The sequence below is a fragment of the Colletes latitarsis genome, chromosome 10, assembly GCF_051014445.1.
Source record: "Colletes latitarsis isolate SP2378_abdomen chromosome 10, iyColLati1, whole genome shotgun sequence".
Classification (NCBI taxonomy): Eukaryota; Metazoa; Arthropoda; class Insecta; order Hymenoptera; family Colletidae; genus Colletes; species Colletes latitarsis.
In genome coordinates, this window is record NC_135143.1 from 9,720,203 (window position 1) to 9,747,117 (window position 26,915).

The following is a 26,915-nucleotide window of genomic DNA, read 5'->3' on the forward strand; positions in this document are numbered from 1 at the left end:
TCAATTTGTAACCGAAATCAACTTTAATTTATATTTTCTAATTAGAACACTTTATACTACCACCGTAGAACCTCGACACTGCTTGCTCCAATTTTGTTTAATCAAATTGGTGAGACGGTATCCGTTTCAACACGTATTTAACTAAGGAGCTAAAGAAATTAATTTTCAAGATTAGATGTTAAAGAAAATAAATCTAGATAGGACTCTTAAATTTTATCGAGTCTGTAAAAATTGATTCAATGACAAATTGTGGGTAGGCTAGTTTCTAATTGTCTGAAACCACAGTTTCGTTTTTGTGGACAATTTGAGGGGTTTGGTCTAGCATTCGACGCATTTAAAGCGGACTGAGAAAGTATCGGAACTTAGTTAACCCTATCGAGTGTATTTCAGTAGGGAACGGGCGAAGGGAAGAGGTGTGTTTGCAACAGTTGTAATATATGTAAATGTAAACAATTAGTTGGCGAGAGCTGGTAAACGGGTATATACCTGGAAGCGATCTTGTGACGGAGAAGGGCGCGCGTACGTTCGCCAGGTCATTAATCGACGGTCGACTGTCGAGCGGCGCACATTCGTGCGTGCACCTCGCTCCAGGAAGGTTCAGCCATCTCGTTAACGGTTTACTTCTTTCTTGTGACACGACGAAAGAGGATCGGGGTCTCGAGGAGTGCGCTCGGTTGTTTCGTAGACTGTGAAAGGCCGCTTTACCGTTCCCTTGGTTCGACGAGGGAAACGCTTCCGGTGCGGACCAACAGCTGTCATCCAACGTAGGAATATTGTTTCGAGTGGGAACGAGACTGGGTGATGTTCCGCAAAATTTAGTGAACGTCGTGCTTTCGATATCGTCGGTAGTCCGGTATCGTTAACGATGAACATTGATTTGTGACAAGCGAAAAAAAACAAACAAACGAATCGTGCAGTGAAACAAGTATCGCGAGAAGAGTTATTCGGCGAAAAGAATTCGGCAACGAGAACAGAGAGGTAAGTTCGCAAGTAGAACGTTACCGCAGTACACGATTCGTCTTCGTGGAACAGCGCTCTGCGCATTCTTTGTCGGTCAAAACTTCCAGTCTCTCAAAACCTTTAACCGTTCACGCGCCGCGACTCATCGTTTGCTTTGCGCGTATTTTTCAAATTCCAATCCGCGTGAACGACGGATTCGTGCATCCTACGCGATACGGGTAAAAGAATCGCGAGTTTCGTAACGAAGCTGGTCGCCGGTGATCAAAATCGACACCGTTCGAAGACGCCAGTACCCTTGAAATTCGATAAGTCCACGCGTGGGAGGGGAAAAAATGTGTTACGCTCGGGACACGGTTCATTGACAGTCGACTCGCGGATAGAGAAGGCCGGTAAGCAATGTTATTCGACGAAATCCAGATTTAAACTAGTTACCCTTGACAGCTTGCCTCGATAGAGCGGTTTCGGGTGCAGCCAAATTCCTTGAAAACTGGTTAAAGCTAAAAATATTCTTTGCTCGTCGAACGTTGTTTTTGTTTTTCGCTTTCTTTCACGTTCGAAGGTGCCTTCGGGGATTCCGCATAGCGCATCGTTCGCTTCGTATCCGAGGCCCGAATAGTATTTCGTGCGACGCTCGTGCGGCAGGAAGTGCATAAAAGATACCGTGAAAACCGGTGTCGACGAGAAAGCATACGAACAACGATTTTGCGTTTTATTCGGCTCAAGATCACCGGAGCAAAGATCGAGTATGGTTTCATTTTTTATGCTTTACCGATTTCCCGTCGAACATGCCAATAACGCGCGACGCTTTCTAAAACGTGTAGCCGATCTCGCCGAGATCGTGCCTCTTCGGTACAGATGGTGTGCACAGCGAGTCCTCGATTTACACGGTTAATTCGTCCTGGAAGCTTTCCTCGTAAGTCGTATCGTACAGATCTTCTTATAACACGGCACAAAAATTGCGACAGCCCTTCGGTACCGCTGTATTCTTATAACACGTTTCTGTATAACAGGACAATAAACTAGGACAACCCTCGTGTACGGTTTCTTCCGTCACGCTGGTTTCGTTGAAATACACGGGGAACTTAACGTTTACATTGCGCGATATACAGTATATAACTGTTCTGACAAAAATAAAAAAAGTTATAGGTACGATAACAATTAGTTTTTTGACCAAAGTGTTCTTAAATGCAAGTAACTATTATGAGCAACTGATATTTGTTTTCATCAACGACAACTATGCCTGGGCAAATTTTATTTTTTGCTATTTTTGTTCTACTTTCTATCGTTTACTATTAAAAATAAAAAATCCAAAATTAACGATGTTCGGAATGAGATAAAAGAAAACTTCGGATGGCTTGATACATTCAGGAATATGTACCGATATTCTTAAGATTCTTCAGAATTCTCGAAACTCGCAACTTCCTACAATATTACTAACATAAACCTTTTCGACATACACTTTTATGTAAAATTTTTATGGAAATTTTTTATGGAAAAACATAATTTCATCGCTTAAAAATAAATGATCAAGAATGCAGATTTTGTCGAAGCATTCGTAGCCCTCGAGAGTCCTCCTCAATAAAGAACGTCCCTTCGATCGTGTTTGCACATTTTGGCACAGGAAAGCTTCGAAACGAATTAACCGCATCGATGAATGAATAGAGGATCGCGCCGCTGTTATTTTCTAGCAACGAAACGAAAAACGAGTGAATCTCGTCGTTCGTAATTTCGTCCTTGCTCGATAACCGTGCCCTCGTGCGAAGCACATAAAAGCGACGCGTAGCAGCGCGTAGCATTGCGGAGAACCGGTAATGACGTGAAAGTGCATTCAGGGAGAGAGGGAGCGAGCTAGCAAGCAGGTCTCCGTTCCCCTGGCAGTCTTTCTCGGTTCGGGACAATCTCTCAACTCAAGAGTTGGTCAGAGAAATTGTTCTTCCACAGCCACGGTGATCAAACACTGCTTATCTAGCCGAGCGCCTCGCCCGTTTCTGTCCCCTTCCTTCTATCGAGCACCTGTCGCTAGCAAACGTCCCTGTTCGACCATGATATCTCTTTGAAACAGGGACTGAATTTTTCAAACAACGAACAATTTGATTCGAACCGAGGATTTACGAAAGACGACAGCGTAAAGGGTGTGTTTTTATTTACAAAAAAAATGCATTGTTTGTTTTCTTTTCTTTGCACAGGTGCGAAGAGATCGATCGATACTAGGTTTGGACTCGCGGGAACGAAGCAGAAGTACATGGAACTAATCTCGTTGGACAAACTGTTTCGTCTAACGGGGAGAGGGAAATTATCGGTGATATTGGGTGCAACTCGTGCGGATTGAACGCGCCTATTCAAAGACTAAACGAACGAAAGAAAGTTCAGCCCCGCGATGGTGTTCGTGCGACTGCACGCGGCAAATCTACCGAAGGATCGTTGATGGAGCAGAAAGAAATCGTTTCAACGGCTCGAGGATGACCGTCACAATGGAACACAAGCGGAAGAGCTCGTGGGACTCGAAGGTGAGACGAATGTGGTGCACTTTCCCCCTGTATGCGCTTTCCTCGTTAGATTCCCGCACGAGTTTCGCGCGGTTAATTAACTGGTTGGCCCCCGTGTGAAATTAGACGCGAAACAAAACGTAAAATCGAAGGGATGCATGATAGATGTCGACAGAAATGCATTGTGTCCGACGAAAGTGTAACGCGGCGGGTCGTTCGTAGGCGATTCTGTTCTTCGATAGAAACTTTGGGAATACCGTAGACGTATTCGAAGAGAGTATCGTTTGGAAATAGACGTTCAAAAGAAATCGTAAGTCGATGCTTGAATTACTTTCGCCGTTCGGCTGATCAACTAAGGAGTCGCCATTGATTAGCGATGTAACAATGAGGTAACTGTCCCCAGCAATCGAACTCTAGAAGTAAATTAAAACAATTTTACATTGATCTTTACGTCCAGTTCGTTCACACAATAACGGAGTTACAAGTTTCCAAAGCTGCCAAAACCGCTCGAGACATTTGTGCTCGGAACACAAGCGCTCAGAAACGGTTTTCACGATTCAAGGAGGGGCAACTCGACCTCTTAGACACTTCGCATTCCGGTCGACTTGTTCGATAAAGATCATCGAAAGGCGAAGAGAAGCACGCGACGAAAGCGTACGTGTTCCTCGATTTAGCAAATTCCTCGTATCTCGAGTATCAACTAACGATATGTAAACAACATTACTTTGTAAAATGTCTGTTAAACAATGTCATTTTGCTTAATTTTGTCCGCGTTTCGAGCGTCGATAAACGCATTGACCTTATTCTCCATTAACCCCGTACGGCGTACGGTGCCGAATGCCTACGCACTCAACGGGGAACTAGGTTGACTGGAATAACGAACGATGCGTTGGGTTGGGTTGGCCCCCATCTGCTCTCCTCTCGATACCGTTACCTCGCCACTAGCCAGCCAATCACGCGATTGGCATTCCGCTCGAATACGCAAATGACATTTATCACGTGCCGTTCGCGACCGTTCGTGTCGACGTCGAGACGCGCACACGGAGTCTGTGCTCTCTTAACCGAGCCTTGGATTCGTTTTTCTCGGCTGTCGCGTGCAGGGTTCGACGCCAGTCTATAATTTTCGCCGCGGCGAAACAGTTTCCAGAGTTGCACCGTCGCGAGATAAAAGGGGAGCGAACGGGAGGCGAACGAGAGGCGAACGCGCGGGAATTCGTTCGCTGATCGGAGAAAACGATCATCGCGCTTACGGATAAGCGGTACGCCGATAACGGCTACGTTTTACGACTTTGGGCCCCTATAGTCGGGGGGCAGACACGTGCGCTCGGCCAACCGTGTGTCGGTACACCGATAATCGATTGTAATTTAAAGCGAACAGAACGAGTTCCTAGATGCCAGCTCTTTTGGAAAGGTGGTAGTCCAATAGACATTTGGAGTAACGGTAATAACGGTGAAGAAAGACACGAGGAACCGGGCGAGCAAATGGAACTGGGTAGATTCTTTCCGCGGGTCGTTGACACCGTTTCGTCGCGCGAGACGGACGTTCGACGCGTTCGTTCTTATCAAAAGCGATCGAAAAGAATTATTGGCGATAACGCGTGGACGATCGTCGAGACCAAACATCGTTCGAGAACTATTCCTTCGCGGTTCCGTGATTGTCCGTTCGATTCTATTCCACTGGAACCAGAACACATCGAACTGAACTCTCTCCGTAACGAGGGGAATCGGCAACGAACTTTCACGAAAGCACCACCAATGGAAAGCACTTTTCTAACGTGCCAAGTCTTGATTTTTCTCGGCCTTGAAGTCATTGACCGTGTCCATTAACGGAAATGCTTTCGAGGCTACAACTAGTCTGAACACGTTTTAATCTCGACGACCGATCTCCGTTTGTTTCGTCGTTTACTGACATTTAATTTAACTACGTTTAAAGAAAAACGAGGATACAAAGATCGGACGTATTTTGATTATTTTATTAAAAATAATGCTGCTACTGGTAATGCATCTAGAATCTATTACTATCTTCTTTTTTGATTGGACTCCATAATGGTGAATTATAAGGGGATGACGAGGGTTGAATAATTTCTTCCGTATACAGGGTGTTCGGCCACCCCTGGGACAAATTTTAATAGAGGATTCTAGAGGCCAAAATAAGACGAAAATCAAGAATACCAATTTGTTGATGGAGGCTTCGTTAAAAAGTTATTAACAATTAAATTGAAAAATTTAAAATCGTTCTGGAAAAATTATTTTCGGTTGCAGGGGTCAATTACAATCATTTTTGGTGAATACACATACCCCCGAAATCCTACTCACTTTCGAGAAATAAATTCGAGTAAGTGCTGAAAGTTTTGGGTGAAAAAAGACTTTCGAATCGTCTTGGAAAAATTATTTTTAGTTGCAGGGATCAATTGCAAGCATTTTTAGTCAACAGACATACCCCCGAAATCCTACTCAGTTTCGAGAAAAAAATTCCTTACCGAAAATATAATTTCTGGCCAGAAATGTCTGCCCGAATTTTCATGCGAATCTTTAAAACGTCATAACTTCTGACCGGATTGGACGATTTTAATGTTTAAAAAAGCAAACTACGCGTATTTTGGCGGAGAATATGTACAAATCGCAAAAATATTCGAAAAGTTGGTCCTTGACTCAGCAAAATGAGAAAAACCCCATAAAAATGGTCCAATTTTCAAACAGCCATAACTCCTAGAATTGTGAATATATTTCAATGAAACTTTTTTCTGAAGTAGAGCTCATGGGTACCTACAAAAAAGTATTAGACAACTTTTCTGTAGGGCGTCAAACAAAATTACTAAAAATGAAAAACGAATATTTAAGAAAAATCAACAGGGTGCCTAAATTTTTCGACGAAAAAAAAAATTTTTAATTAATTCTGAAAAAATTATTTTCGGTTGCGGGGTCCAATTACAATAATTTTTGGTGAATAGACATACCCCCAAAATCCTACCCACTTTCTAGAAAAAAATTCGAGAATGTGTGAAATTTTTCGACGGAAAAAAAAATTTCAAATTTGTTTTGGAAAAATTATTTTCGGTTGCGGGGGTCAATTACAATCATTTTTGGTGAATAGACATACCCCCAAAATCCTACCCACTTTCTAGAAAAAAATTCGAGAATGTGTGAAATTTTTCGACGGAAAAAAAAATTTCAAATTTGTTTTGGAAAAATTATTTTCGGTTGCGGGGGTCAATTACAATCATTTTTGGTGAATAGACATACCCCCGAAATCTTGCGCATTTTCGAGAAAAAAATTCAGTACGATCGGAACTTTAAACGTTAATAACTGTTTAACGAAGCCTTCATCAACAAATTGGTATTCTTGATTTTCGTCTTATTTTGGCCCCTAGAATCTCCCATTAAAATTTTTCCCAGGGGTGGCCGAACACCCTGTATGTATATCTATGGATATCTACACATCGCGACAAAACTATAAGACAAAGAGTAATGTTTTTCACAAAAAATCAACAAATTTCATAGTTTCTCAATTAGCGTGTGTCGTTACCTATATTTTCTACAACCTCTAACATTCTGTTAGGGAAAGATTTGTATAATTTCTTAATTGTTTTTTGTTTTATACTCCTCCACGTATCCTCGATACATATTTTTAAATTGCCTTCCTCCTGAATATACTTCTTTAACCAGTATCCCCCAACAATTTCGAAGTATTAAACAATAATACCGCGAACGAGAGAAGAAGAAATTTTCAAGTTACACAGAATTTTTCACAATTTCCACGGAGTGTCTTATAGTTGCATCGCGGTGTGTGCAAGCACTGCTCGACCCTGTTCGTTAAGTTTCTAACTTGGAACGTACCGTGCGAATTGCAACGTGTCACCGATTCCCATTCTCTCGTCGCGGATCATCGAGCAGTCGTCTCTCATCGGAAAGTGTTGCCGTTCCTTTTTGCGAGGAAAGATGGAGTCTTGTGACCTTTTAGGCGCCGTTGCACGGTCGAAGAAAGATTTACTTATTTTTACTGTCCCGGCGAAAGATTTTCGTTGCAACGGTATAATTTCACAGGCATGTGTCTCCCGTGATTTATCGCGTTCGATCGAAAGGAGTACGGGTATACATTGTGCAACCTCGGTGCATTAAACAAGCATTTCCTACGAAAACTCGAGCCAGAGACTGTTATCGAATTAGGTTGGAAGAACACAAAGGCTTCGTGCTCAAACTTTCATTCGACTTTCGTAATATACTCGCGCTATTGTTTGCCAAAGACACCCCTGGTGTCTCGATCGCGATCGCTTACATAACACGCGAACAAAATAGCGATTTGGTTTTAGTTTCGATCGGTGGGTTCGATTCTCCGGGAATCATTAACGCCCCGCTGGGATTCTTTTCACGATTCCCATTATAGATCGTCTATTATGAATTTTACTTGTATAGTTACATAGATAGGTAATCGCATAGAGGCGATACGAACACTGAATAATCAACTATTGACCCAATTTTTGACGACACACCCAACTCTTACGTACAACGTAGTACGGAAATAACGGAAAACGGAGTCGAAGCGAGACAATGTCTCGTCAAGTGTCGCGCCGTGCGCCACTAAGACGAGCATCATAGGTATGAGCGTAGGATGTTGCCTAGCGCCGTGAGAAAACGAAATCGATCCTCGTAGAGTTATGTACATACGTATTTCGCGAATTCACTTTTACTCGGGCATTTCAGCCTGTGACCTGTAATTTCCTTCGACGCGATATCACGGGGTAACTTCGAATAGGTGTTACAAACGAGGAAAGGTAGAGTGCAAAACAAAAGGTAACGTTTACGTAATCGATCGATTGCGCGTGTTCCGCATTGGCGCATTAAACCGTATCGTTATTTCCACGAGCGCTCGACGATCTTTTTCATTCACCGGCTTTTTAATTTCTCACGTAACCAGACGCGCGACTAGATCCAAATCCGACCTATGCTTTGGATAAAAACGACCAAAACTGTAATCCCACGTTGAAAGAGAAAACCACGACCCTCCTTACTCTTCTTTACAAATTGTTTAACGCGTTGACTGTCGGATCAAAACTTCGATTTTAGACAATTGTAATCTACGTAACTTAAAATTTGTCTTAGTACTTATTTTCGTGATCTCGCCAAAATTGACGAATCCTATTAAAATATTATTGGAAATAGGTGGTGGAATAAAAAAACAATTTGATCGATATTACTTTTAACTAAGCATTAATATTATTTGGAACACTTGGAAGGCACGTCTGCACAGTTTGAAAGAAATGAAAAGGTCAATGACCCAATCGGTCCTATACTTTGTCCAAACAAGCTAAGGATGGGACACAGCTGCACCCTCTTCACTTGTATCTCGAAACGCGAAACGCAACACACGCGTCGATGGTTTTTGTCAAGGAAAGAAAACTTTCTCTTTTGGAAGAGACAAATCAACAAATATATTTAATTTTAATTGGAACGGACCGATCATTCGCGATTATCTTAACTCTTTACAGATAAATTTATATTTAGAGATATCGTGGGACAAGATTGTACGTTTAAATGGATATAAAGAGGAAGTTTTTAACGATTCGCGGTATCGGTGAGAAAAGGTACGCCGATCCGATCGTTCTCCGTTGGAGCGTGTGCCGAGCGTAACATTTGAACGAGGGCGTAGGCCTCTCAGTGCCGCATCGTGCATTCGCGCGAACACAGACGAGGCGTGTCGGTGTTTTGCGACGAGCGTGCAAGTGCATGTGCATCGACGCCGGGATGATTACACGGACGCTTGCACACTTAGGTGCACGCGTCACAGAAGATAAGCTTATTGTACTCGACGCTGAATGCAACTGCTCGAACCGCGTCCGTACGTACACGATACACGATGTAAGTGCCAACTTACTTACATAGAAACGTATCGTGTGCCGTGTATCGTGCGATGCAAGATGAATGCACGCTCGAAATCGGCACGCAACTCGATTGGGGACCGATCGTGTGCGTGGTACCCGTGTTACGTAACGCGTTATTTCGCGCGTTACTTCGCGCGTTGCACCGATTACCATGCAATTTTAATTGTGAAACGCTTGCGATGCGTTCCTAAATCCATACGATTCGTTTTTAATTTCCATTGAAACGCTCCGGGGACAAAAGATGGCACATCTTATATTTTTTAGTAATTAGAAATCTGAGTTCAGCCGCCGGTTATTTTGCTATAACTCTAATTTATTTCATCAATGAAATTTAATTAGAAATCTGGGTTAGGTCTATAAATTGAAGAAAATAAATATTTTAATATATCAACATCGCTAATAAATATTATTTATCTCCTTACATTTCGCTAATAATTTTGTTTCTTTAAGTGAAAATAGGATGATGAAGCTTCGTTTCATTTTATTCATATATGTCAATAAAGGTAATCTGAAAACATATGTGTAAAAAAAAGTGAACTTGTAATGTTTAACTAAGAATAATATGTTAATTTAAATCCGTGCTATCTTTTTGCGAGTGTGCATAAACGTACTCCAAAAATTATAGTAACAAAAGCGACACTGTGGAACTAATTTCTAAAGGCGATATCGAGCGACGATTGATGTTTGTAATTAACGAACCTGCGTAATTATCGGGACGAGAATTCCCGCAACGAAGAAATCGTCGCAACAGTATGGTCGCTTCGTATAATCTTGGTCGTTTCATTTGGCCCGTAAGACGGAAATGCGGTGATTGTTAATACAAGTCGTGCCTCGCTGAGAAATCTCGGTAATGTTGGTTCATTCGTGCCTAGACGAATCTAGGAGAGAAGGAGAGGGAACACAGGGTTCTCAACGTTTGTTGGGGCAACAGAAGAGGCATTTACAAATATATCGAGTACTTTGATCGATGTTTCTTTCGTAACGTTGAACTTCCATTTAGAGGCGTTTGCAAGTTGACTGGTTGCACTATCCCAGCACTGTTCAGGATAGGGAATAAATGCTTGAGTGCAAAACTAGTTTTAATGTTTCCTAACATAGGGTTTTCGTTTTACTTCCTTTACGTTTGTAGAGACAGGCGTTTGAAACGATATCTCAGCTACTATTAACTATTTTTCCCTCATTTATTTTTGCCAACTTTACTTCTATTTATAAAGTTGTTTCTTTGTGTTTTTTAATGTTAATGGGCTAGTAATGCTCAATTATAAAATTGATAAAGGAGTACAATATAAACATTATACAATAATAACGTCAACAACAATACTTGGTATTCCAAATCGGTGTTTTTAACGTGACAAGTTTTATTTTTAATTTATTCGAACACAAACCCTCAAATATCTCAATATACGAAAGAATGGACCACCAGCTTCAAAAGCAATAATTCATAAGAAACAAGCTTTTCTCATTTAGCGAAGCGAATCAACGTTATAATGTACGAACACTGATGGATGTAACCGTGCATTACGTTTCGTCACAGTTTCTCCAGCAACTTTCCCGCGTCGCTGTGCAAATCTATCGATTCTTTTCGACTTTCTTGATCGGGTATTTTTATTTTTTCTTTTTCAGATCTCTGTGAGCACGGTAAGCACAAGAAGATTCAGTCGTGCCGGGACACCGAGCTCGATTCTTTCCTCGGACAGCGACATTCGTTTCACGAGGAAACTCGGCGGACAATATCGTTGCGGGTGCTGCGTGCTGGCTGCGTTTCTACTCTTCCTTCTGTTCTCCGGAGTCTCCATATACCTCGGCTGTAAGTGTAACGCGCCCGCGTTTACGGAATATTTGCCACGAGCTCCAAGTAGAACGTTTCCGGCGTTCCGAGTTCGTTCGTAATTAATAATCGCTCTGTTTGCCGAACGCTACGATCACTAGACCAAGGAATTTTCAAATGCCCTCCGGTACTAGTTTAATTTCCCGCGCTTTCTCCAGTGAATTTATGCGCGATTTTCCAGGGTTTGGTCATAAATGAAATTACGCCACGGACAACCGACGATCACGTCGGGCATGAAATTGCATGAGAAATGCATCGCGATCGTTTCGCGAGACGGACGGTTCACGGTGTCTGAATGTTTCGCGATGTGTGAAGTGTGATCGACGTCTTCCTTTGTTTTCGCGAGCGTGCTTTTTCACCGTGAACGTGTGCACTTCACCTTGAGATCGGGCTCGATCTTACGATAAACGAAGAACAGCGTGCACGATACGGCAGGAATGCTCCGATCTGTGAGCAAATTTTTTCAAAGTAGGCCAAAGAAAAAGAGAACAAATTTTGGCGGTTCAAAGCAATGAATTCTTCTTTCAAAGTCTCTATTTTTTTTTTTTTGTTTAATTGAAATATAAATGCAAATGAATAGAAGATACCCTCAAATGAATTTTTGTAATCTATGCAACTGAAGATTTAGGAAAGGATGTTGACCCAGAATTTTAGAAAATTAATGCCCGACTGTCTGTACATGAAATATTAGTAATTTCGTGTATTATCACGCCAAAGTAAAAACCAAATATCCCTACACCTTTATTCGTTCGTACGCGCGGAGGAACGAAGAGGGCGATGACGTGGCCAGGGACTCATTCAGGTCTTCCGATACGCAAACATAACGGTTCGACCGAGTTACCGACTCTTTGAGGAAAACACGCTCAGGCACCGCGATCTAACATTTTGCTCGCAGACGATTCAAACGTGATTCGATAGACTAGCAATTCGTGGATGAACTAGTTACCGTGAGAAATGCCAACAAAGTCGACTGACGACTGGGAATTCTATAATTCGTACTTTAAAGAACAGAGAGAGGCAAAGGTTGAAGATGTTGCACGATCGCGTTGGTCCAGCGAAGAGAGGCCTTGAAAGTAGCAGAGCTAACGGTCTGACCGAGTTGTCGAGCCATCGTGCCTCTGACCCCACCAACGTTCGACCTTAAAGAGGGGATCCGTGTCCTTGGATCGTTTAGATTCGTCATCGTACTAACCGAATTCTCCTTTCAAAAGTATTCCGTGTTCGTAGAAATCGCAAAATCGCGCATAGATATCGTTTGACAGGGTCGAGATTCGATGTTCTTAATATTATTTTCTCTTTTTTTCTTGTTGGTTCGTTCGTTTCTTTTGCATCACGTTCTACGTTACAAACGAGAGAACGGTTCATGAACTCGAATACTACTTTCGAATAGAAACGGTCCGTCGGGTCGCGTCGGTTTCTAGTAGTGGTTAATCTACAAGCCGCAAAAAGATCGCTTGCCGTCTGTAAGAAGTTGTATCGCGGATCGAAAAAGTACGATCTCTGCGGTAGAAAAATGATTAACCAAAGGCACGGTGAAAGGTGAGTCCCGAGCTGACTTGGCTGTAAGCGCTCGAATGGCCCGGATTTTCTCGCCACTGTTTACGTTTATTGGTACATCGAATATTGTCCGCGTCGAAAAAGTAATTACGAGAATATTTCACGAGTATGTTTTTTGGCTTCGCATCGTCGGTACCTTATAAGGCGAATGTGAAACCACCCAGTGTTATTTTTGACGGTGTTAAACACTCTTTTTCTCTGTAATTTCACTTTATCTTCAAACGTGTCTCTATAATTATTTTTCAAAATTTTATAAACGATCACATTTTCTCTATGCAATTTTATTTTGTTGTACTAGAGGGTTTATCCCGTTAATAAATGAATTAATGTTACACGATTTTTAACGCGACCTGTTCCTTAACTCAATTGATTTGTGAAACTGTATCCAAGAACATAACGAAATATATTCTTTATACATTTTGCGTATATTTTCCGTAATAGCATATGTCACGAATGCATAAATACTACAGGTTGATAACATATGTTTGTTATGCTTTCAGACACGTTCCTAACATCGGATCCTCCAGGCGACCAGATCTTCTTGGCGACTTTCCGCGTTACCGAAGGAGACTCGTTCGCTTCGGAACTAGCAGATCCCTCTACCGAAGCCTTTCGAATACGATCGCGGGAGTATAGAGATCGGCTGAATCTTATCTTTCGTCGCAGCTGGCTGAAAATCTCCTTTATTGCCGCGGAGGTATTAGCGCTCGATGGGTAAGTGGTTGGAAAATTAACGACAACAGGATAAGGACAAAGTATGGCTCTTCGCGGGAGATATCGTTGAAAGTTGAGATATCTCTTCTGAAATGATCACGACTCGAGAGAAATCCCTTTGGGTCTACCAACGACATTGAAACGGCTTTCTCGTGATTTCACGACACGTGTTCCTTTAACCGTGATACGCGATACACTGATATAACTCGTATTAAGGTATCCAATGACGGATATAAGAGAAGACTCTAACATCTCGAGCCCCCCTCCACATAGACTAAACAAATCTAGTATCTGAATTTTAATCCCTATAAATATTAGACGTTTTATATTATAAATTGAACGTACACGAAATGTAAGCAATCGAAGAATCCAATTTACTATTCATTAACACTAGATTTACGGAAGCCGTCAATTTGACGGATGTCAGGTTCCATATTTAAAATTGTAGAACACGTAAATATTATTTTTTCACAACTTATGTTGAATTTGATTGATGCATTGGCATGAATACATATTCTAATTAAAAGAAAAATCGTATTTTAAGGTAATCGTCAACATGAAAGGTATCAATAAATATACGTGCTATCAATGCCCGTAAATCTAGTGTTAATGAGGATTTTATCGTTGAATTACTCATTTTATAAAAATGTAAACTAAAAAACATTTTATATATTATTAAATATCAACCCTCAACCACTCATCCTTAATCGTACGTCGTTGATTAATTGTGCAGATCGGAGGCTGACGATTTGGTCGTGCACTTTGACGTCCGATTCGATCCAAGATACCAGACCATTACCACCGCCGACATTGTAGACATTTTGTCGCGAGAAATAAATCCCGAAACCTCTAGGTACTTGACGAACCTGACGATCGACTCGCAGAGTCTCGAGGTTCAAGAAAGTATAAAAGCGCTGACCGCTCAGGTCAGTTTGCAAACGACCGTTTCGACACCCCCGCCGACGACCGCGGCACCGCCTCCTAGAAGATGCAGCGAAGTGGATCTCTCCTATTGCAAACATCTTCCTTACAACGTCACGTCTTATCCAAACATATTGGGACATCGTTCCTTGGCCGACGTGGAGGAAGACGTGATCGCTTTCAGGTGTATATTATCACGATTTGTTGACGTTTCTGGAACCCGATCTTTACGTAAATAAAATTCGTTTGCAGTTTGCGTTTAAAAACTCGATTCCATTTATCGTTCACATTCTTCTGGGTATAATCGCGTAATTACGAATCCGTGTAACCCGAGATCTTGTAATTCGAATACTCACTCGCGTTTCACGCGCGTTATCCGACAGGGAACTGGTCGACGCGGAATGTTACCGATTGGCGTACGATTTTGTATGCCAAGTTCTGCAACCGGCTTGCGTACCAAGCCAACCGGAAGACCTACTGCAGTTACCGTGCCGAAGCTTCTGTCGAGAATTCTGGAGCGGATGCGGCAGTCGACTTCCCGAAAGAATCAAGAGGCTGTTGGACTGCTCGAATTTTCCAGAGTACGCGGACCAAGGTGGCTGCAGGGCAAAACCAGGTAAACGATCGCAACGTACGCGGAAATGATAAGCGTTTGCAGCGCGTGGGCGTTCAAATCGAACCTCTGATCGCGAGTCCATGTAATTACGAAGCGAATATTGTTGTAGGATGCGTGCAAGCACTTCAAGCGAAAGCATTGTCACCGAGAATCTGCGACGGCGTGATCGACTGCCCTGACCTTTCGGACGAGAAAAATTGCGCTTATTGTCGCGACGGTCATATGCATTGCGGCGTAGGCAGAACGTGCATTCCGCGCACCAAGAGATGCGATGGAAAAATGGACTGCGCGAATGGCAGCGACGAAAAGGATTGCCGTAAGTATACCGGAGATCCGAGGAAATGCTTAACGATCGGAATTTTTGAAGAACATTATTTCAATATTGATCAGATCTTTATATCGCGTAAGCTAATGATTAGTAGCATTGTTATCAGAATATAAACGCTTTAGATTGGGAAGTAATATCCGACACAATGGCAGCAAGTCATAATAAAATTATACTGATTGCTGTGAATTCTAATAGATGTTTACAAACAAGCTGTCATTTAAATTATTATTTATATAAAGTCTAGTGTATTTGTTTGCATTTGAGGAATGTCTCTGGTCAATCTGGTCTCGAATAGTTATGTATATAGTTTCGTTTGATCCTACTTCATCGTCTAATAAAGCGTAAAAATTCGCGAGCAGTTTATGGCTATTTGAATTATTCGGTGTGTAAATAGCATTGTAGCGATTTTCTCTTTTTTAATCTTTTATATTCTTCAGTGTCCTTAGCGCCAAGCATTCGAGCCATCAAATCTCAACCATCGGACACTCCGCATGCAGCGAAGTACAACAGCGAGGGTTTCGTGGTGTTCAACGAGAAAGGTAGCATCGGTAAACTATGCACCGCAAACCTAAACGCAACACTGCCAGAAACAGAAGTGGAAAACGTTCTTCAAACCGCCGCCAGTTCCCTGTGCAATTTGCTGACGTATATGTAAGTATTTCTACACTTTATTAGACCGACTATTCTCACACGTTTATAATATCAACGATCAGTTTTCTTTGAATTTATATAAAACATAGTAAATCGTCCTAAAACTGTAAAGTGTCAATGTACCTAGAACATGCAAATCATTTTGAGCCAACGTTACCCTAGTTCGTTCTGCGCAGAGGCGTGAAATCTGTGGAAATAAGAATCGACGACGAAGAGGACGTACAGTACGTACACATGGAGGATCCGTCAGCCACGGAAATCACTTTCGTCAGGGCGTCCTGTCCAAGCAAAGAAGTTATGTACATCCGTTGCTCTGAACTTGGTACGTGAAACTGTCGCAATGACTGATATTTACTGGAAAATTTTATTGTCAAGACTAAGACTCTCTACTGTGCACAACCAGGACCGTGGACACGTGGACGCCATATTGCAAGAGCGCCAACAAGAGCCCCTAAAATTAAACAAAATAAAACTAGCTACTTTAACGCTTCACCATCCGTACAATACTCCAAGAATTCATAATCAAAATTTACCGAAATCGATTCTTAAATTTTGGATATTCTTATTTTGATACTCTATTATTTTTTATTCTTATTTTGAATACTCTATAATTATGTGAATATTATTAATCGTAATTTCTGTTTAGAGTGCGGCATGCAGTCGTTACGCGGAAAAACTGGCACGCGGGGTCTCAGTAAAATGGCGGAGCCAGGCGATTGGCCCTGGCACGTGGCTCTATTCAAGGAAGACGTACATGTATGCGACGCAACTCTCATTGCAGAGAATTGGTTAATCACCACAGCGTCCTGTTTTCAGGGGTAAATTTCTCTGATACTCGCATTTACTATTCGGTGAATTTTATTTCTGAATAACGAATACAAATGGTAGATTTATCGATAAACCACAGCGCGTTAATTAAACAACTAAAGCGATAACTAATTTTAAAATGAATCTGAAATCGTAATCCGCTATTAAAAAATCAATCTCTAACAATTGTCGTCAGCTCTAACAATTCATTGAGCAATCGTTCTGTGGTTTCAGTCAATCGAAAGCAGAATGGTCCGCGAGAATGGGTACCGTTCGACTCTCGAGCACCTCGCCTTGGCAACAAGAACGCAGAATCGTCGGCATGACCAAATCGCCGGTAGAAGGGAGCACTACGGTATTATTGAAGCTGGATCGACCTTTGACCACGTTCTCCGATTTCGTTAGGCCGGTTTGCCTACCATCAAGTCAAGATCCACCGGCGAACGCGTCTCACTGCAACACTCTAGGCTGGGCGAGAAATCGTAAGGATTAATTTCTCGCTTTCCTCGGTCAATCGATACGCGCGTTACACGCGATCCTTCCATTCGAACTTTTAACGCGTGTCGGAACCTCAAGGTTTAGTTACATAAGAACGTAATTATGCGTGTCGTTTCCGCGCGCGCAAAATATCTGCACATTGCGTCTACCTCAAAGGGATGTTAGAGCGCGACTGCTTACACAATCTCGACGAAGGCAACTTTCTCGATCTTAAATCGAGACGAATATCCTTGAGGTTGTTATAAATAGACGCTTAGCGCGGGGGTCCGTGGAAAATACTATTACTCGATACGACAATGCAGATTGTTACGTCTGTTATGTAATCGTCGACGATGGGATGTTCCTTAGGGATGTTCGATTCTGAATCGTTTTTCTAGAAAATAAAATTGGTATTGGAATTTATTTTTTATAAGTTGAGATTTCGTTTAATGGTCTTCTCTCATGAAGAAATTTTGTTTAAGGCGATTTGCTCCAGAGGGTGCAGCTTAGACGCAGCGCGATGGAGAAATGCGAAAACATTAGTATTGCGTCAGTGAATAGCATTTGCACGGAACCTGCCTACTCCACCGACGATTGTAGCGTAAGTGTATTGAAAAAAAATATATTCATATTTCAACCCTTCTCTATGTAATGTAAATAGACTCAAAGGTTACAAATGGCTCTTAAAATGAACCCCAGACGTGATTCGTAAGTTGAACATTTCTATCCCCCCCCCCCCCCCAACCTGGGGGATCCCTCTTAGAGCGCATTGTCAGTAAAGCGTGAAACGCGCAAGATCTCGCGAACAAAAGTGATTTTCACACATAAAAAGACTTATTGTAATCATTGTCTTCTGTCCACAGGAAGAAGAGGTCGCCGGTAGTCCTATGTTATGTCTTCAATCCGACGGTCGCAGATGGTCTCTGACAGGTGTCGGTAGCTGGCGAATAGCTTGCTCGAAAGTCGGCGTTGAAAGGCCACGATTATACGACAAAGTTTCGTCGAACATCGCTTGGATAAAGTCAACGATCGAGTGATTGCTTCACGCGAAATTATCGTCGCAGAAATTTTCCACGTGAACTTTCTGTTCATAATTTGTGGTGTAGATTGCTCGCCCATACGACTGTAAAGTACACAAACATTGTAAATTACCGCGTTTAGCGCGTTGCATTGCCGTGGCATATAGTTTTTATTTTGATTCGCGCGGATCGAATGTAATTAAAGTTTGTCAGGCATTCATTGTTGTATCATTATTCGTGTAATATATATGTATATTATACGAATATATAAGAACGTTGTACAAAGAAGTGTTTCATTAAAGCCTAAGGGTTCGAGAATTTTACCGATTTATTTCCGTACGTCGCAGGGATAACGATAGTCTATCGAGTATATTGAGAAACAGGGCATGAAATCTGGACATTGAACTTTCTGTTCGCACGATGGATCATTCTCGTTAGTAGTGCGTTTCTGTTCTACGTGACAACTGTAGTTTTCTTTATATCGTGTTCCCGTTCACCAACGTTATATAAGTAAGTATAGACATTTTACAAGTTCAGATTCACTGCTGGCGTATTGCAAGTATCTTTAGTGGTATTGCGAAGGACGTACTGCGCAAACTCCGTCAACGATGGTGGGGAGGTTTCGTGTAGAGTTACTTAATAAATGTCCAACACTCGCGTACCGGCCGTTGGTTCGGCGAATGCATTGACAGAACGTATGCCGTAGTGTAAACACACATTGGATATCGGAGCCGGCTTATTGGAATCAGAGACATGGTAAGGATTATTACGTATTATACTGATTCGAAGTTTCGTTTCCAACGGCCAATTTCGTCCTAGATACAAATAACATTACGTAATTATACAATGCCATTCAATCTTGGGGATTTGAAGGGTGTCGCGTGTCATATCAGCACAAACTGTACGCGTCCTATTGTAACTTAAGACTTTTATCTTTCTCAAAAACGTACTTCGAAATAACATCTTTATTATTTGCACAAAATCAACCACAATAATCACCTTCCTGATAAGGGATTCCAAATTTAAAATATGCCATATTTAACAAAGCCAATGATACTAGCTTATACGTGAAATTTCTATTTCTTTCTTTTTTTTTACTTTTTTTTTTATTAATTATACAATTCTTAAATATTCGATCAGTTTCTACTACGGACGGTACATTCTACTCGATGTGTTTCTAAACCGGTTTCCATTCGGGAATCGTCGTCTGCGAAGGAATCAAAAGGATCGGATCTCTCGGACGTGGCAAGAATCGACGAAATCCTGGACCATCCGATCGATCTGTTCAGAATCTGGCACGACGAAGCACGGAGATACAACCCGAAAATGCCGGACGCCTGTTGCTTGGCGACTGTTTCAAAGTCGGTGCACGATCGATCGACGCTTTGAATGCACGGCCTGCTGACTCTTTAACGAAAGGACCTTTCTTTCAGAGACTGTAAGGTGTCAGCGAGGAGCGTTGTTCTTCGAGAGTTCGATAATGATGGCTTCGTGATCGTAACGGATCGTCGCAGCAAAAAAGTCGACAATATAGTAAACTATTTTTTTTTTTTATTGGAAGTCGACTTTTGCTACTGCTCTTATTTCACTGACGATGTTTCATGTTTATAGGAAAATGTTCCTCAAGTCGCCATGTGTTATCTGTGGCTTTACGTGAACGAAGAAGAACAGAATATCTCGAAACAGGTGCGTACTAAAGTTGACAGTTCGTAATAATCTACTGTGTTATTAGATTCATACGTGTGCTTGTAGGTCAGAGTGGAAGGGACCATGAAAAAATTGAAGAAGGAAGAATTTCAGCATCTGTACGACAGGGAACCATTGTATTGCAAAATTCGATCTCACTTATGCAATCAAGGACAAGAAGTAAATTGGGAGGAACTGAAGCAACGGCACGACGAAATAGTAGATTCAGTCCGTAGAAACGAAAATAATTTACCAATACCGGATCATTTGTATGTCTATTTTAATCGTAAAAGCGCGAGAACGATTTCGAATTTACTGGATTTAAATAATGTTTCAGCATTGGCTATAAATTACTCCCGACGATGATGGAGTTTTATTTCGCAAGGGATCACCTTATAGCCGATCGAATAATTTACCGGAAGGGAGAATCGAACGATTTGTGGGAATATCATCGAATAGCTGCATAATGTATACTATCGATTATGGAGATTATCGATTGTCATATTTCTTCCACGAATTTTATTTGCTCAGTAGCTAGAAAATTTAAAAACAATTGGATATATATTCTGAGCGCCGAATTTGTGTACAATGTACTATTTTTATAATCATAGAAAAGTCTTCCTTTCTTTATATCATGTACAGGGTTGCTATTGTTAACAATTTTATCCGATATTTAAAGAAATTATTTTAAATGCGAAGTCCTTTACCGCAAGTAACACCGATGACCAAGATAGGTGGAAGATAGATGGATCCACGATCCATCGATCCATTATATTGGCACTTTAGATTACTAAACTTAGGAGATAGGAAGAATCTAAGTTTCATTAATCGCCACGTTTAGTTCTACCAAGCAAGTATTTAATAAAAAAAAACTAGTCTCCAGACGACAATAATAGAAATTATTTCTCCTATACATTTTGCCGTTAAGTGCGAAGCTTTTATAAATAAATTAAATCCAAGTTTGTCAAAAAATTTTTCTTATTTCTGTTATTTCACGAATACCTACAAAGAAGTATTAGACAACATTTCCGTAGAGCGTTAAATAAATTTATTAAAAATCAACAGATTGACACTGCAACACATATTCCTAGTCTCTACGTTTCTTTGAGTAAATACATGGTTTCACAACACATCACGCATAATACACATTAACTTCAAACTATATGTACTTCAGTCTAATTAATAAACAGTATCTAAAGCTTATTATTATTGTAATAACTACAGTAGCGTCTACATAAGTGACTGCATTCTTGCCCACTTAAATGTCCGTTTAGTTTGTCCGTAATGCACCCTGTCTATAAATTAAAGAAAATGTGACCCATCGGTGGTACATGATTTGCACAGCCATTTACGGTAAAACGCCCAAGTTTGTCATGGAATAGTTCGTTATTTTCAACGATAGATGGCGCTTATTTTTCGACCTCAAACCCTCTGGTGCTAAAACGCCCAAGTTTGTCGTGGAATAGTTCGTTACCTGCAACGCTAGATGGCGCTTATTTGCCGACCTCAGGCCCTCTGGTGCTAAAACGCCCAAGTTTGTCGAGAAGTCCATCTAGCGTGGACGATACGAACTATTCCACACAAACTTGGGCGACTTTCTCAACTCCCACGAATGAGAGTATGTGTCAATTTGCCTTTGTCAACTTTCCGAAACTTTACGAGCTCATGTACATATGATCTAGCATAGCGTGAGTAGTGCATCCGGTCTCGGAGGGTCGACAAAGAGAAAATGATATATGCCCTCTTTCTCGATTCACCGAAGCTGCCCAAAGTACGTTCGGACCGTCTCGTGGGAGTCGACAGAGAAAGGCTCACACTTCCCTTCTCGCTCATGCACAACTAATATCCGACCTCCCGTCAACAGGTCTCCACTGGCCTCTGCTGACCGCTGCTGACCACTCCTGGAATTTCTGACAACGTATAACGATTACGACTGGCTACTGTTAGTCTCTCTCAGCCTCTGCTGACCGCTACTGACCACTCCTGAAATTTCTGACAACGTATAACGATTACTACTGACATCTGCCAGCCTCCGCTGGCCTCTGTTGACCGCTGCTGACCACTCCTGTTACTTCTGACAGCGTATAACGATTACAACTTGCTACTGCCTGCCCCTGCTGGACTCTACTTGCCTCTGCATGCCTCTGCTGGCCTCCGTTGGCCTCTGCTGACTGCTGCTGACCACTGCTGACCACCGCTTATATTTCTGGCAACGTACAACGATTACTACTGGCTACTGCCAGCCTCTGCTGACCTCTGCCAGCATCTTCCGACCTAAGCTGACCTCTGCCAACATCTCCCGACGTCAGCTGACCATCGCTGACCACTGCTGACCGTTGCTAACAACTTGTGACATGATGTAATAGAATATAATATGTTTATATGTATTAAAGTTTTGTATAATGTAAATCTATGACAATAAATGATATAATTTCAAAGTATTCTATGTGTTCTCATCATTTTTTACCGTCCTTTTCCTCTCCAAATCATTCTCCTACCTATAAGATGCGTACCACCTTCTTCGCAAGTTCACCAGCATTTTAGAAATGTTCCGGGAACTTTGGAAATCCGAATTTGGCCTTGACCTTGGTCCAGTTTCGAAAGTGGATCAAGGCCATTCGAATCTTAGAAAAATTCCGGGCTCTTTGGAAATCCAGATGGCCTTGACCCAATTTCGAAAGTAGGTCAAGGCCATCGAATCTTAGAAAAACTCCGGGCACTTTGAGAATCCGGATTTGGCCTTGACCCAATTTCGAAAGTAGGTCAAGGCCATCGAATCTTAGAAAAATTCCGGGCACTTTGAGAATCCGGATTTGGCCTTGACCCAATTTCGAAAGTAGGTCAAGGCCATCGAATCTTAGAAAAATTCCGGGCACTTTGAGAATCCGGATTTGGCCTTGACCCAATTTCGAAAGTAGGTCAAGGCCATCGAATCTTAGAAAAATTCCGGGCACTTTGAGAATCCGGATTTGGCCTTGACCCAATTTCGAAAGTAGGTCAAGGCCATCGAATCTCAGAAAAATTCCGGACGCTTTGGGAATCAGGATTTGGCCTTGACCCAGTTTCGAAAGTAGGTCAAGGCCATCGAATCTCAGAAAAATTCCGGACGCTTTGGGAATCAGGATTTGGCCTTGACCCAGTTTCGAAAGTGGATCAAGGTCACCGGCATTTCAGAAAACGCTTCGGGCACTTTGGAATTCCAGTTTTAAGTAGAGAAACGGTTTCTTATAACTAAGGGAATAATGGGGAGAGGAAAAGAAAGGTAAAAGTGACGAGAACACATAGAATTCTTTGAAATTATATCATTTATTGCCATAGATTTACATTATACAATACTTTAATACATATGAACATATTATATTATATTACATCGGATATATATTACGTCAGCTGACGTCGGGAGATGTTGGCAGAGGTCAGCAGAGGGTGGCAGTAACCAGTAGTAATCGTTATACGTTGTCGGAAACATCAGAGGTGGTCAGCTGTGGTCAGCAGAGGCTAACAGTGGCAAGTAGAGTCCAGCAGGGGCAGGCAGTAGCAAGTTGTAATCGTTATACGTTGTCAAAAGTATCAGGAGTGGTCAGTAGCGGTCAGCAGAGTCCAGCGGAAGCAGGCAGAAGTCAGTAGTAATCGTTATACGTTGTCAGAAATATAAGCGTTGGTCAGCAGAGGCCAGCAGAGGTTGGGAGAGGCTAACAGTAGCCAGTCAGAAGTAACAGCAGTGGTCAGCAGCGGTCGGCAGAGACGAGCAGAGGCCAGCAGTGACAAGCAGAGATCAGCAGGGGCGAACAGTAGCATGTAGTAATTGTTATACGATGTCAGAAGCATCGGGGGTGGTCAGCAGTGTTCAGCAGAGGCCAGCAAAGGCATGCACAGGCAAGCAGAAACCTGCAAAGGCAAGCAGAGACTTGTAGGGGCATGCAATAGTAAGTATTAATCGTTATACATTATCAGAAATACCTGCAGTGGTCAGTAGCGTTCGGCAGAGGCCAGGAAAGTTCAGCAGAGACAAGCACACGCTGACAGAGATCAGCAAAGACCAACAGAGGTTAGCAGAAGTCAGTAGTAATCGTTATAGGTTGTCAGAAATATAAGCGATGGTCAGCAGAGTCCAGCAGAGGCAAGCAGTAATCAGGAGCAGTCAGTAACAGTCGCTGTATGGTGTCAAAAGTTGTCGGGAGTTCTGTACTTTTGTCAGCACTGGTCATCAGAGATCATCAGAGGCAAATAGAAACCAGGAGTAATTAGCAGAGTTCAGTAATGAACTCTAGGAAAGGCAAGTAAAAATACCTGGGCAGTCGAGATTCTGAATCGTATGCCGTTGACGTGAAGTTCGGATTTCAGTTCAAGAGCCAGAAGGCAAATGTTAGTCTTTCTCTCTCGACTCCCACGAGGCGGTCCGAAATTACTTCGGGCAGCTTCGGAATAATCGAGAAAGAGGGCATGTGTCAGTTTGCCTTTGTCGACTTTCCGAAACTCTACGAGCTCACGTACGCGTGATCTGGTATGTGTGAGTAGGGCACCGGGTGCTGAATCTGGCATCTCTGGGAAACTAACGTGTCAAGCTTTTTACCTTATACCAATCAGAATCGAGAACGATGTTTGCGTCTCTCTAACAGGCCCTCTATATCTAGCAAAAGGGAATTAGACTAATCCATAGAAAGAACTTAACCTGGAAGACAGAACACACCAACAATAGTAGCGACAAAAATGGAGCTGTGGGATGAACTAACATTAAAATAGGAGTAGTCGAAAGGACTCGTTCAGAGTTATTTGGTGATTGTAATTCCATTCAGTAATTACTCGTTGAAGAAATTGTCATTTTTGAAAAAGAAAAATATGGAAGCAGAACCGTTAGAACTCGAAGAAGGCGAAGTTATCGATGATGAGGTCAGATATTTGATAATCTTATTATTTGACAGGAGTCTAACCTATTTGAGCTTAAAAGATTATATTAGAACATTAGTTTGCATTTGAATTGAAATTCTTTTAATTTTAATCATATTAATATAATTGTAAAACCGTTCCATATTCTGTGAATATTATGTTAGGATCATTAAAATTATTTTATAAAAAGTAAATATGAAATCTGTTTATTTCATAACAAATATGCATTAATTATTTAAATATATTTTTACTTAGACAAGCGACATTGAAACATATAATGTTTTGGAAAGACCTCATGCAGTTTCAAATAAAGAGGAACATGTAAAAATGGGCTACAGTGATGAATCTGACGATTCTGTGGACTCTGAAAGTGATTCTGACTCAGATTCTGGCCGTATTAGGAATAAAAGACCTAAACTGAAACTAAAACCATCAAGACAATCGGCCAAAAACTGGGGAGACAGAAGCGATAAATACAAAATATGGTGTACGCAGATACAAGAGGATTCTTTAACAGAAGATTTAGTATTGTGTGGTGTTACCAAAAAACGATATCAAGAACGTAATGTTGAGAATTATAACATTCCACACAATTATTCTGTAAATGGTGAATGGAATATGGAAAATCGTAATAATAATAGTTCTGAAGATGAAAAAGATGGTGAATGCAGATTAACAAATAAAAGAACAAATTCTGACAGAAGTAATATTAAATTAAGATTAGGAAAAAGACGTAATTCAATGGATGTAGATAATCAAAAAGGAACAGTACGAAAAATAACAGATCTAAGTACAACAATTGAATCGACTGATGCAGATGTAGCTACTGATATAACATCAAAACTTAATGAGAAAAAGGATATTCTTATAAGTAAGAAATATATGTAATCTAAACATATACATATATGCATGTGCACAATTATTTAAATAACTTCTGTATTTTATAGGGCGAATTGTAGATATAATTGGCAAAGAAAAGGCTATTGATTTCTTTCAAGAAACAAAGAAGATTGAAGAAAGAGGTGGTATGTTGATAATGAATGGATCACGAAGAAGAACTGCAGGTGGTGTTTATTTATGGTTAGTAAAAAATGACAAACATATTCCTCAAGAAAAAATAAGAGAAATTTTTTACTATGATAAAAAAGAAAATGCAGATCAAAAGAAATCTGATGCTACTGCAAGAAGGCAGAAGGCACAAGAACTAATAAAATGTCTAGAAAGTAAGTATTGTTTTGTTTTAATGGTAACAAATATTATTTCAAAATGAACATACAACACAAATATTTTTTATATAGATGGTTCAGAAAAAGATCTTCCTGCTCTATTAACAAAGGCAGAACTTTCTACAAGAGAAATAGCTGAAGAAGCGAGATTAAGACGTGGAGAAGGCATGGATAGAATGCCTATGGATTCTGATCGTACGGTGACTAATCCACCACCTAGTCCTGTAACAGATGATCCAGATCATTCGGAACATCCGCTTGTACAAAGGCATGTTCAAAACTATGAAGAAGACTTTCTTGATATTGGAGTAGATATAGACAGTATGGAAGTACTTTAAAATATTTTTATTTCATCATTTCTTTGTAAAATGTATTGCACAGATAATTTGTACAAAAAAAAGTTCTAATTTTTGCAAGAATATGCATATAGATGTATATATGATGTTACGATATTATATACATAATCTAGTAACATGATATATATGTGTGTATGTATATACATACATACATTATGTGAATACAATTTACATAATTTGTACGTTTGCTTACTATACATACAGATAAAACTGTTGGATATAATCAAATAATGATTAATCCAAATCTACAGCAACAACGTTCCATATTGTGATAATATAATTTATCAAGTGTATATATTATGGTAACGTACTTCGTCATTTTCTTAGATTTTAAAAAACAAGAAATGTTTACGTACTCTTACATACTCTTTTCTTATGTTTCATTTAACATGTTTATATTTATTATTAAGATAAATGTAAAAAATGTAAGAGACGTAACAAATATGAAATTTCATAAAAACTGCGACAACATAAATAAATACTTATATGACGACGTTTTTATGAAATTTTTATTGTT

At 40.9% G+C, this 26,915-nt stretch overlaps 3 protein-coding genes across 4 annotated transcripts; all 3 read left to right on the forward strand.

Moving 5' to 3' along the window:
• The first annotated feature begins 596 nt into the window (after positions 1–596).
• On the forward strand, positions 597–18,562 carry LOC143346204 (atrial natriuretic peptide-converting enzyme). Its single transcript, XM_076774099.1, has 13 exons — positions 597–978; positions 3,147–3,467; positions 10,949–11,132; positions 13,211–13,424; positions 14,158–14,529; positions 14,729–14,961; positions 15,071–15,277; positions 15,727–15,940; positions 16,117–16,262; positions 16,587–16,758; positions 16,982–17,229; positions 17,707–17,825; positions 18,088–18,562. The coding sequence occupies exons 2-13, from the start codon at positions 3,420–3,422 to the stop codon at positions 18,259–18,261; spliced, it is 2,331 nt and encodes a 776-aa protein (XP_076630214.1). The 5' UTR covers positions 597–978; positions 3,147–3,419; the 3' UTR covers positions 18,262–18,562.
• A 300-nt stretch (positions 18,563–18,862) lies between these two features.
• On the forward strand, positions 18,863–20,857 carry LOC143346362 (pyridoxine/pyridoxamine 5'-phosphate oxidase). Of its 2 annotated transcripts, none has more exons than XM_076774404.1 (6): positions 18,863–18,999; positions 19,459–19,604; positions 19,677–19,776; positions 19,855–19,929; positions 19,996–20,198; positions 20,267–20,857. In XM_076774404.1, exons 1-6 carry the CDS (start codon positions 18,997–18,999, stop codon positions 20,394–20,396), a joined length of 657 nt encoding a protein of 218 aa, XP_076630519.1. In that variant the 5' UTR covers positions 18,863–18,996; the 3' UTR covers positions 20,397–20,857. The 2 variants fall into 2 exon arrangements, with proteins under 2 accessions (XP_076630519.1, XP_076630518.1); XM_076774403.1 differs by having other exon boundaries at positions 18,873–18,999; positions 19,384–19,604.
• Positions 20,858–24,586: 3,729 nt separating this feature from the next.
• Phax (phosphorylated adaptor for RNA export) lies at positions 24,587–26,895 on the forward strand. The gene is made up of 4 exons (XM_076774560.1): positions 24,587–24,819; positions 25,072–25,687; positions 25,764–26,039; positions 26,115–26,895. Exons 1-4 carry the CDS (start codon positions 24,769–24,771, stop codon positions 26,378–26,380), a joined length of 1,209 nt encoding a protein of 402 aa, XP_076630675.1. The 5' UTR covers positions 24,587–24,768; the 3' UTR covers positions 26,381–26,895.
• Positions 26,896–26,915: the final 20 nt, after the last annotated feature.